We start from the raw sequence: 13,244 nt of genomic DNA on the forward strand, positions 1-13,244 counted from the left end.
TCAGGGCTGACTTTTAATTCATTGATTGAGAGTGTGTTATATGAAATTTGATTGTTCAGTGTAGCTGTATGCTTTTAGTGAATCAACTGAGATGAAATGGCCGAATGGCTATTCAGTTGATGTGCAACATCACATGCAGTTTTTTATTCCCATGACTTCTCCTGGGAAACAGATGCAATTGGTGCAATTTGAACCTGGATAATGCAGACTCAGGTTTCAGGCGTGCAGGGGCGGTACGACATGCATGTTTAGTAAAACACTGCTTCTGTGTATACTAGGGGTTTTTGTCGGCATACCTCCCTCAAATCTATACAACAGAGTTAATTTAGCAGAAGTCAGCAATGTACTCATGAGGAATATTAGTTCCTTTACATTAGTGGAACTGCACGTACAGCTAAATGGCAAACTATGTTGTGAAGTCTTCTGCTGAGTACTAAGTCACACGGTGCAAAGAAGGGACTTTGACAATGCTACACTGGATCATGAAATGGCAACTTTTATATTTATCTTCAGGCTAACTGGTTTTGTTTCATCGTCAGATACAATTAATTTGGTGAGGTGAGGAACAGGATTCAATTGATACCATCTGCCTGTTTAGAGAGGAAGGTGAGATCTGCATGAGATGACAGCTCATATCATAAAGGTTCATGGTTTTCTTTTTCATAAGGAAGACTGTAAGAGGCATTCTAAGATATAATGATATTATCCTAATGAAAGGGCCAATTTTGGAGCACAGGAAGTAGCAAATTTTATAACACATTCCACGTCACCAAATCACACAGTACCAGAAAGAAATGATGGCACCTGTTAACGGGATCACTATTACAGAACCTGGCAAGCATGTATGAAAAACACTACTTCTAGCATGAGATACCAAGTGTTATCACTATGGTTTACTGCAGGCTGGCAAAAACTTTAAATTCTGTGGCAGATTCTTGTCTGCAGTCAGAAAACTTTGTGAGAAACCCTCTCTGACCCTGAACTTTATACTCTCTGGGGAGCTCATATATTTTTCAACCTGAGTGTATCCTAGAAGTCAAACTCCTAGGGATTTATTGTGCTGTGCCTCAAATAACATTGTGCCCTGTCCTCCAGCTGTACTTTTGCCGTGAAAGAGTTTCATTTCTTCACTGGATAGGCTTGTGTTTATCTGCTTAAATTTATAGTCACTCGAAGTAACCAAATATAGAATTGAGTTCAGTAGCCAGTTAATATTTTTACTGTTTTATTTATCAGTTTTGCAGCTTTTGGAAAACTTGGGCTTTAGTTCTTTCAAATTGGAATATATGCTGCCATTTGGGTTTTTAAAAAAGAACTGCCTGTCCATCTTTATTCAGGATCAGCTTACAAGTCATTTTCCCCTTCTTTCTCATTCCTCCTCCGGGCTGTGTCAACATGTGTTTTTCACCAGGCACAGAAACAAAGATGGGTCTGCACAGTGAAATTCAGTAGAAGATGAAAATGCCTGAAAGAGTTTACGTTGTGGGTTTTAGAGCAATTTACCCCTACTCCCAATGTAACAGACTTTTAATTTCAGCCAGTTGGTCATGAGCATACACTGAAAGAAACTATCCTATTTTCAGCACTTTACAAGTTAGTGCATGTATACAAGATACAATATATATACAATATACATACATTGTTTGCTGCATATATATATACATATATATACTATATAGATATAATATATATACAATATACAATAAAATACATATATACAATATATATGTTCCGATTGAGGACATGTGTATTTTGTTGATTTTAATTTTTATTTTAATCACTGGATTTAGTAAAAGGGTCCATCAGTATACTGCTTTTCTTTGTATCATTGCATTGTTTATTGATTTACAGGCTTAATAATGACTCAAGCTAACTGACTTCCAATGGACTCCTGGAAAGTGGATCTATTTTTTCCAGCCTATATATGCTGTTTTAGCTAAATACAGACTCACACTTCAATTCCCTCTAAGTTTCTTGTTTAAAACTAGTCATCTATATATTTACTTCTGAAAATACATAGCATATAAAATGGAAGGTGTTGCCTTCACGTCAGCTGCCCTCAAGACATGAAAGTTTCTGAAACCATTGTGGCTAAAAGTTCTAGATTTCCAAATAGAGAAGTACAATATACTGAGGGGAAGAAAAAAAAAAAAAAAAAAAAAGGCAGCTTCAAGTTCAATATGTTCCGAACATGCCAGTTGATCTAGTGGAATGGTAACATAGCTGGGTCTTACATAGGAAACCCCTATTAACTCAAATTCTTGCTTACACTTAATAAATATATTTTACCATTTGATTACATGAGATTATTGTTGGATCATTTATCTTGTTCTTAATATTAGATAAAATCATACCTGGCAAAGTTACATGAAAACTGAATCAGACTAGGTTTTCCAGACATGCCATAAAAAACTCCATGGGCAGAGATCATGCAAATATCTCTGATGACCTCTTTCACCATCTGACTATCCTCATAGCATCTTTTTTCTGTTATCTATCTTAATTTTAGTAGACAAAACTATAGAGTTGAGAACTTCATCTCCAGATTCTGTCTTGCTTACTTGTTCATCACCAGAAGGAATCTTTAAATAATAATGCAATTCACACTGAACTTTCCAGTATTTCAGAAGAAATACTTGAATACTTATTGCAAGAAACTTTACAGAGACTGCAAGCTGTTCCAACTGTGAAATGCTGAAGTCAATGTCAATAAAACTGGGAACTGGATAGCTTGCTACAAGTTCATGACTCCTAACAAAAACATCATTTGATACAAAGATGTCTTCGCTCTTTTTTTATCTCTGATAAACTGAGTGGGTCACATGGGAAGCTGAATAAGAGCACACAAGTAATCTCAAATTTTTTATGACAGTCCCGGAGAACATATTTGCAGAGATTTCCAGTAAAGATGCTGTATGCTCTTTCTAGAAGATACAATGAAAAGAAAAACTCATGGCCATGTCTAGAATTTAGCATTGTGCCTAGTAAAACCTTCTAAAAAGAGTGACAGAAAAACACAGCAACCAATGAAACTACAAAACACCCTAGAAAAACTGAAGAAAACTTGTGGAAAGGTCTGTATGGGTTTAAGACCTGAAGGGGCAGGTGTAAAAGTGTCTTATTATTAGAACATACTCTTACAATTTTAAAATTAATTCTTACTTAATACTGGGGAAAACCCAAAATGTATTACCTATGAAGAAACCTTAAGAAAGGAAATCATCACTGACTTGCTAGCTGCTGCTTTGAATCCGTGGCTCTTTTTCCAGACTGTGATCATCTTTACAGATGAACTTGGTACGTACAAAAATGTAAAAGCTGTTTAAGTGCTCAGAGTTTTAGCCATATACTGTGCTGACTTGGAGAGCAAAATAGCATGTACAACCAAGAGAGTAATTTCACAGTTACCACAGGCTGAAGTCTATGTTTTTTTTTTTCTCCAAGACAAATCTTGAATAACTAAATGACTTAAATAAACTGAAGTAACAAGAAGGTATAAAGTTCCTCTAACCTACTTAAAATACCCTATGTAACTATTTATACATGTTTTCAAAATTAACTGTCCATCAGGATTCCAACCGTTTGCTTAAAACATGATTTGGTAAGTATTTCTAAAAGCGGTTCATATGTTACAATAATTGTACAAAGCAAATTCAGAAGTATTCAGAAGAGTGAAACTCTTTTCTAAAAAAAGGCAAAGAGACACTGGTGTCTGAATTTGCAACCGGTTTTGTTATTGATATCTTTGTCTAGCAATACTGAAAAACCACCATCCTTTTTAACATACACAATCTTACTAGTTTTCTGTCCGTCTCAAAATTCTGAAAGTAAACTTTAATGCAAAATATTTCTGTTTTTTTTTTTTCTTTTTTTTTTTTTCCTCTTTGAAATAGAAATACAAGAAATAAAATATATTATGGCAAAGAGTGGGCATGATACCGCTAGAGGTCACCTGAGGAATAAAATCAGTGCTTTGCATGCACAAAAACACTGCTGTTGCTTGACATTTCACCCACAAATGTATAGAGGAACATAATACACAGAAACACTGGGTATATCAAAATGATGAATTTCTAAGAGAAATCTTTCCTTTATTCTGAGGTCATTGCAGACTTTTATTTGTATTTTTATTTTCTTTTTTATTTGGCTAGATGTAATGTATTTTACAGGCCTGAAATACATGAGCCCACCATAGCTTTAAAGGAAGCAACTTTGGATGCCTAGCAGCACTGGTAACATGTTGCTTTATCTATTGTAAAAAATGTAAAAATCTTACAATTCTGGACTTCAAATAGATTATTTCTCTAAAGTACTTTATTTAGCCCATACATGAGATATAACTTCTTAGCACCAGGTACAATAGTCTTAAAACAGGCCATCTATTATTCTTCATGGATTGTGTTGGGTTTATGTGGGAAAACACAGGCTGCCACTTCCCTCAGCTTCTGTCATTTTGTGGCTGAAAACACTTGTGTTTCTTCAATTCATGGTGTTGGTAGAGATTAAGACCCTTCTGCTTCACATGAACAAAGTTAAATGTCATCTCAGTTACAAGATGTAAAGCAGTGAAAGAAACTGCGCTCATTTTAATTAAATATGGAATTATTCAAATAAGAGATTGACTCTGATGGAAAGCAGCAGTATGGAAGTTCTATGTGTTTTCCATTCACACAGGTCACAGCAGATGAGTACATAACAATTATTAACTGTTAGCCTAATTAGTATTATATGTGGCTGTAAGATGCTGCTATGGCTGCAGACGGAACTATCATACACTTCCTAAACATATCTAATATCCACGTCAGATATAAACAATGGTGGCCCAGCTTTTCTAGTGGCATGAAAAGGCTCAAGGCCAAGTTGGCTGGTGCTTTAAGCAACTTGGTCTAGTGGAAGGTGTCCCTCCCCATGGCAGCGGGGCTGGACTAGATGATCTTTAAAGTTCCCTTCCAACCCAAACCATTCTGTGGCTCTATGGTATCTCACTCTGGACAAGTGGGAGCAGCAATTCCCAATTCTACCTCTTCAAATGTGCAGAAATATGTCAGACAATATATTTTGCATCCCAGCAAGTATAGGACACACTGTAGTGGCAGTTTCTTGGAGCACCACAAACTAGTGCATTGGAGGAATAGTTTCTTTGAAATTTTCCTAACAGTGGCCGGATTATTCCTGCAGTAGTGCCCTGATGCATTATACAGTACTGTCTGTCCCTGCCTTATTCTGCTACTGAGCACACTGCTCTTTCACGTCTAGGAAAGGTAAGGAAGCAGAACGAAAGACATTATAAAGAAACACACAGCAAGGCAAGAATAATGGCATAAACTGATACAAATATCTTTAGAAGAGGTATATAACTTTGAAAATGCAGGAAAAGATGATGTAGAAAGCTATAGAGGGAACAAAGACAAGGAGAAAGCTCCCTGTTTTTGCTTAAAACAAATATGTTTTAGAAATCCAAATACAAAAATAACAGATGCCAAATCCTTGCTCTCAGGCATTTGTCACACAATGCTGGTATGCATTTTCAGGGCTTCAAATATATTTGTTATTTCTGACTCACCTAGTCATTTTATTTTTTATAAAAAATAGGATTTTTCAAAGGAATTTTGCTCAAAGAACTTTAGAACAGCTCTTTGAATAACAGCAGGAATATAAAATCATATTTCTAAAATGGAAGTTACAAAACCTTGGAAAATACTGTATTTTTTTCTTTTTTTTTTTAATGAAACATTGTTAAAACTGGTCCTTAATGCTGAAATCCATATCAAGGATGCAGATTCCTTACGAAGACCGATATTTGCTACCTTTACCCAAGTTAGATTGGAATTTTTTATTTTATTTTATTCCTTTTCAAATAGCCCTTCAGAGACAATGCATTTGGACAGAAAGAGATTAATTTGGTCCAAACAAACCTCCCCAAAAGCAGAGAGGTTTTGCCATCTCTTGATGTTTTCAGGAGAATCTCAAAAGAACTGACAGATGCTACTAGCTTAGAATTCAAAACTTACATAAAAAGAGAAGGGAGGCTTGTGGAGAACAAGGTGAATAAGAAAAATATTTGAAATGGAAAGCTGCAAAGCTGCATTTCAACTAAACCTATGTAGTAACTGCAATTACCTATAATGAGGTCATGCTCTGCTGAAGATGCTGCACCACTGGCTGCAGACTCTACTATTATCAATTTAGAAAACACATTTCAGACTGCACATAATAAATGATCTTCTGTGCATGAAGGTTTGTCAGGATGTGTTTGAAGCTGACTGAACAGCCTGAGGGACTTTCAGATTTACTAAACATTTCTGCTGATATTGACAGATCAGTCAGGAGTATGTTCGAGTCCTCCCTAACTTCCAGAGCTGACCCAACAGAGGCCTCTACTCAAGATGAAGATGTAGTTGAATAGGCAAAACTGTGCAAGTATCCGTACAATTGTGTCTCTTATGGAAAGCTATTGTACAAAACATACTTTTGCTAGCTGCATCCCCATAGAAGCATCTTCCCATTACAATATGTCATAGGATTTCCTATGTCACAAGGCAGGTCCAAATTAGGATTAAGTCTTCCCCTTGTGCTGGTGAATAATGTTGCATTAGCCTGACTGACTGTAATCATGCTCTATCAATGTCAAACTGCAGCAAGACAATGAGGAATCAGGTCCTGTATTTTACAGAAATACTTGTTTAAAAGCATATTACAGTAATGCTTGATTGAGGGTTAATTCTTGAAATTTTACACCAAGTATTCAATATTTGTGTACTGAAACACATGGAACACCGCCTTGCTCCAATGAAACCTCCCATCTATTTGTGTCCTTTGCTAACTCCCAGCATATGGTGTTTTAAAAGAGATAGCTATGAACAGTGGGATAAACAGTGGGATAAACAGTGGAGCTTTCCTTCAATAAGAAATCCACATCTTAAGCATAGCCAGGAGGTGAACAGGTCTACACTGTTTAAAATCTAACTAGAATAACTGCTTAAAGAGTTTAAACCATGAAAAGCTTTAAGAAAAAAAAAAAAAAAAGAAAATCAGAAAAAAAGAAAAAAGGTACCTGGAAGATGTTAACTTGGTTTCTAATTGAAACAATGGTGTGCTTTATTTCATGTTGGGATTTCTACAGACTTAATTAGGCTTTTCTACCATGCAGTTTTCATTTAAAAGTATCTTGGTGACATTCTGATCATCAAGAAGATCCTGTAAGACTTGACACCTGTTACTCCTTGGAAGAACATTCATCAAAAAAAGCAGGCAGGCAAATAATACTCCCCAACTCTTAGAATAAATATTAAGTTGAAATATCCAGAGTATTTAAAAGAATAATGAAAGCGGAAAAAGAGTCTGGAAAATACTTTGTAATGTTCAGGCTTAGTGATGATAAGTAGATAGCAATGCTCAAAACAAAAGGCAAAAACACATGGCATGCCGGTTATGTTGTGGAATGCTAATAGAATATTTACAATGTGAATGTGTAAAGTCACTACTATCTTGTTTCCTACGTACATGAAAAAAAGATACTTACATATTTGCTGAAAAGCAGCTTAAACAGTTATTGAAAACGGCATTTACAACCGTTTTTCTATATAGTAAGAAATCGGTATACAAGACCTTGTTATCATGCAGAATGAAACATACAATCAGAATACATCACTTTTTGAAACACTGAATAAGAATTCTCATAAATAGAATTGCTATGATTTGTCTTGATGTAACTTCTTGAAGTGGCATAAAATTGGTAAACAGGCAGTATTAAAACCTGGAGTGAATTAAAGACAGAATTCCATTTTGTACCGAAGATATCACTTTAGATTGAACTTCAGATAATTAGACTAGACTAGACTAGAATAGAACAGAATTGTTGGACATGACCTACAACAAACATCTAGTTTAGGGACTGTAGTGACAGGACAAGGGGTAACAGGTTCAAACTTAAAGAGGGGAAGTTTAGATTGGATATAAGGAAGAAGTTCTTTCCTATTAGGGTGGGGAGGCACTGGAATGGGTTGCCCAGGGAAGCTGTGAATGCTCCATCCCTGGCGGTGTTCAAGGCCAGGTTGGACAGAGCCTTGGGTGACATGGTTTAGTGTGAGGTGTCTCTGCCCATGGCAGGGGGATTGGAACCAGATGATCTTAAGGTCCTTTCCAACCCTAACTATTCTATGATTTTATGATTCTATGATCTAGTCCAATTGACTGATCACTTCAGGGCTGCATAAAAGTTAAAGTATGTTCTTAAGGACAATGTTGAAATGCTTCTTAAATATTGTCAGGCTTGCGGCACCAACCACTTCTTGAGGAAGCTTGTTCCAGTGTTTGACCACCTTCTTTGTAAAGAAACGTTTCCTGATATCAAGTCTGAACCTTCCCCAATGCAGTTTTACACCATTCCTGTGTCCTGTCACTGGACACAGGAAGATCAGCACCTCCTTCACTTCCCCTTCTCATACTGATGAAACTAACCACAGTTTGACTCCTGGGCTTTATTGACACAGACAGCACTAATTTTAAATGCTGATTTTAAAATAAAAAAAGAACATCATCAACAATGCTTGAGATGCATGGCTAAATTAGAAAGAGAAAAGGGAAACTATTTTTTACTACTCTGCTGTAACTTATTTTCCTGACTTTAAGGAGAGAAGAAAGACCCCAAAATTTTTCTCTCATTAAGAGACAAATATTGTTCACTGTATTATATATACACAGAAATAAAACCATCAACTGCAATCTGGTCTGAGTTAGCTCCATTTTTTATGTGAAGAAGGCCTGTGAAGGAATATTTTGGGATTCTTTTATGGATTTAAAGTGAGGGGGTTTAAACTTATTGCCCAAGTAGTTTTCTGTCACATTTTAGATGAAATTTACTGTCCCCAAAGTGGAATTCTCATATGAACACTCTTAGGCTGTTTCAGTACAAAGTCAGTGGAGTCAGCTTAAAGCATCTTAAACCAAATTTGGATGACTTTACACTTATGTGAACAACTTACATAGACACTTTTAGCTGCACAGCTGTGTCAACAAAAACTGCAAGAAATAACTTCTGAACTCCTATAACTAGATGCAAAAGAAATGACCTGTATATGCCCTCAGTCTTTCTTGGAATGAGAAAAATTAAAAAGGATGTTATACAGATTGTGGCAACATGGATTGAAGTTCAGTCTCAGGACAAATCAATGTCTATTAATTGGAATTCAAATTAGAGTCATCAGAAAGTAAAAAAAAAAACACAACAAAACAAACAAAACCCTAAAAAGTAGGTGAGCTTAGATGTCTCTGTTCTTGTTTTGGTCACTGTGAAAAGAAGTCAAGGCAATACCAAATCCCCAAAACTATAAAACTTTTGCATTATTTTTCATACCACACATATCATTAGATACCTTTTGAGCCAAATTTCTGGCAAAGTTCACAGAGACCACGTTCTTTATGGTATGGACTGTTGAAGAAATATTGTGGCAAAAACTATCATAGAAAAACAACCTGCTCCACAAGCAGATTCAGCCCTGGGAGAAAGCTTGTTGCCCCCGCTGTAACCTACTGCATATGAAACGTTTTATTCTTACCTAGAGCTGCCTTCTGAATGTGCCTCTGGGTTATCTTTCCTTTCAGATTGTCTATAAACGACACGAAGTGCAGACAGTTAGAATTCAAAATGTCAGTAGTCAATGAAGGCATTGCTTATTTCCCACTATTTGAAAACCCTTGTGCTGCTGGCCAATTTAAGCATATTTTTGTGATCTACAGGACAAGTAGTTTTCTGAGTTCTTTCCTTCTTGACTTTGCAAGTAAACAAGTAGGCACATTTTGGCTCTACATATCCTAAGATTTAACTTTATCCAGTAAAAAAGACTGAAAATGAAGCTGTTTATTGTCAAGCACTTTTACAGGATAATGATATCCCGCTGCTAGATACAAAAGAAGTCCAAGTGAGGCTAGAAGACGTACAGAATTCCAAGTATCTGTTCAAACAGACTTATAGGCGCTAGCAGTGGAAATCAGATATTAGGTCACTCAGTCCACCTCTTTGCCAGTGAAGAACCGGTTCCCTACAATACATTTGCTCCTGTTTGTACAGCTCAGTTTTAAATAACATGTGTGATAGAACTTATGCAAGTTCTGCTGCTTAACACAACTCCCTGTCTAGATGTCACTGGTCTTGAATGGAATTTTTTTCTTTGATTTCATTATCTCCTAATTATTATTCCTAGTTAGGCTCCCATGCCCCATAAAATTCACCTTTACCCTTCTTTTATTAATTTCCTCTTTGAGCTATGACACTGTCCCAGTCCACCAATTATTTCAAACTGTAATTAGATTACCACATGGGAAGCCATTATTCATAGATATTAATGGAACCAATAAAGGAAAAACATAACCCTACATGCTATTTGTGCTCTGCAAATTTTAAAAAGCAACTCAGTTGATGTCAATACTCAGCAAAATTGGATTAAGTACACCAGGTTTTTCCTCAAATTGCTTTTGTTATTCTGGATACTTAGATCCCTGTATTCTATTGTACTATATCATACAGGGCGATGTTATTAACTCAATATTGAGTCATGAGACAATTATGAAACAATTTGTAGTAATCTTGCGATTTATCTCAATGGATTACTATTAACCTAGGTGCCCCAGAAAACCATGTATTTATCTTCATGTAAGGGCTCAGAAACTCCCTTTCTTAAGAACTATGAGCTGCAAAAGGCAAAAGTTCTAGCAGTGAGAACATCCTGTTCATCAAGATCCAACAGAAAATAAAGGTGACATCCAAGTTCTCAATCTTATCAATAAATGGTTTTAGTAGCATTATTTCTCTTTCTTTAACCATAGTAGAAACAGCTTATCAGCAATCTAAATGGTTTGCATTTCAAGTGGCAATGAGGTCAGCAAAAAAAAAAAAAAAGCTAAACAATTCAGTGAAAGTAAGATCGAACAGATAGATCATAGCTTGCAATCAATATTACTATGTGGAAATACAAGAATATGGGGACTTGTCTTTAAATGATTACAGCCAAGAGGCCTGACTTTCAGTTACCTTGAATTTACTTTCAGCACAGCTAGGACGGAGAGCACAAAGGCTGCAGAAGCCTTAATTTTATTGCCAGCTTTGTTAGGCCAGCCAACAGTGTGGAACTGTCCCAGACACTCCTCCCCTGCCTCATTCTAGCTTTCTTACAGTTCTGCTTCGTGCATGATATGGACCATGATGATGTAAGAAATGTTGCTTTTCTTATATTTGGCAGCTTTATGAAAGAATGAGAAGCTGGAAACAGACCACTGTAATCAGAAAGGAACCAAAGAAAACCTCCTTCGGCTAGAAAAATAAAAATCCAGTCTTACCATTTTTATACCAAAAAAAGTTTTGTTTTTCTTCTATGAATAGAAATAGAAAGGTGACATTCATCCAGTTCACACAGTCCAAACTGCCATTTCTGGGCAGCAAAAACTGAACTTCATTTCACACAAAACTTCCTGGAGGAGAAACTGCAATTGTATTATGGGAAAAGTAGTCCAAACAGGAATTCTGGTTCAGAGAACGTAATGGTATCATGAGGCACCTGACTAATTCCATACCAAGATTTAGACAGATATGATTCAATATTTCAATTTGTTTTAATCCAGTTTGAAATTTGAAAGTTTATTTAGATTTTCTTCGGAAACAAAAATGTTTTCATGTAGAAACTCTAATTTTTGACAAAACCTTAACATTTGCAGTGCATGTTTTTGATTAAAGTAATCTTGTTCTGTTTTTATTACAAATACTTGTGGGAGAGAATGAATGTTTCTGACCTGCTCTACTTCAGCTTCTGAGAACTCCATCACCCCAATGCAAGGCTTGAAGTTCACAAGTGACAGAAGAAGGGGATGATGCCAGTACTGTTGCCTTCACAGACCTTCCCATATAAACAAATGGAAGATTCCAGTCTTTAGTACTTCCAGTTCTACAACCTTCATAAACACAAATATTTACCCAAAGGAATATGAAGAAGCACATTCTCATCAAAAAAACCCATGCCTTCTGAGTCCAACAGTGTAAAGTTGTGGACAAGGTAATACTTAAATGTGGTTTGCAAAAATTGAATTTAAGACTTGGAGAACAACTCTCAACATATGGCTAATTATGTTTTCTGATGTTTCACCAAATAAGGGGCTAAAAATAGGTCTGCAGCTGATACCAAATAATTTTTTTCCAGTGGAGTCATTCTTCATTTGTAGATAACAGTCCCAGTAAAATGTCGAATGCTGCAACTCCACATGTTTTGGCAAAAAAAGTAGTTTTGGGGAATTTAAGAATTCACTCAGCATGCAGCCAGCTGTCATTAAGATTGTGATAAATCTGTTGGTTTTGGCCTCGGTTTCTGAACACATGTACCATCCAGAAGTATGGAAAAGAGATGAACTGGTAACACAGAACTTCAGCTTTGTGACAGGAGACAAAAGCAAGAAGGGAAATGGAGAAGACAAAATGGAATAGAGAAGTCTAATTAAGACTGATGTAAAGCAGAGGAAAGCATACATATGCTGACTAAATATGACAAAATCCATAACTTTAATAGCACAGATGTCCTTCAGCTTCTTGTCTTTGTGTTCTTCCAGAATTTTTCAAGGAGCTGTGTTTATTACAGATGATGAATACTTTGACAATACTGCACATGCTTCAGGGCAATACAAAAATGAGTATGCTACAATAAAAAGGATCTTAAAAAGTATTTTTAGATTTTTTGAGTCTACATTACAGGTTTTAAAGCTTCTCTGATGTTTTATCGGACCTTCCATATAATACTATTATAAGGACAAAATACTGGACAAGCAAAAAGTACACATACTATCTTAACTCCCTCCTTTTGAGAATATTTATTGTTATTGTTGTGGATAGACCTTTAACTTCATGCAGGGTCTCTTCTGACTTAATAATCGACAGCCTGGAGCATTTGTCAATGACCTCTCATCTCATAAGTTTTTGATACTTTTCTATTATTTTACATTTTCCAAGCATGTGTTTAGCTTAAGAAGTCCTTCCTTCCAGGAGATCCTGAAAGCTTCACACCTCAGCTAGGATGCTGTATCTGAGTCAGATGAGGAGTCCTGCTGAATGAACACAAATTAAAGCTCTAAACTTGGCAAATAATCACCGAGGTAGGCTTTTAGAGACAAAGAGGAGGGTAATCGCACAACTTCCGTGGGTCTTGTAGAGACAGATCTTTAACTGAGCTTGAGGTCAGAGTTGTAACAGTTTACAAAGGATTTCT

At 36.1% G+C, this 13,244-nt stretch overlaps 1 protein-coding gene across 2 annotated transcripts in view; it reads right to left on the reverse strand.

Annotated features, from left to right (window-relative positions):
- KIF6 (kinesin family member 6) overlaps positions 1–13,244 on the reverse strand; it is a 138,118-nt gene that overhangs the window by 17,406 nt on the left and 107,468 nt on the right. The window contains exon 16 of one of the 2 annotated variants that reach the window (XM_065680027.1): positions 9,558–9,608. The exons of the other annotated variant lie outside the window; for it this stretch is intronic. Coding sequence (XP_065536099.1) covers positions 9,558–9,608 — 51 coding nt within the window. The remainder of the gene's footprint in view (positions 1–9,557; positions 9,609–13,244) is intronic. 2 annotated transcript variants of the gene reach the window in all.

Source organism: Lathamus discolor, chromosome 5 (assembly GCF_037157495.1).
Source record: "Lathamus discolor isolate bLatDis1 chromosome 5, bLatDis1.hap1, whole genome shotgun sequence".
NCBI lineage: Eukaryota > Metazoa > Chordata > Aves > Psittaciformes > Psittacidae > Lathamus > Lathamus discolor.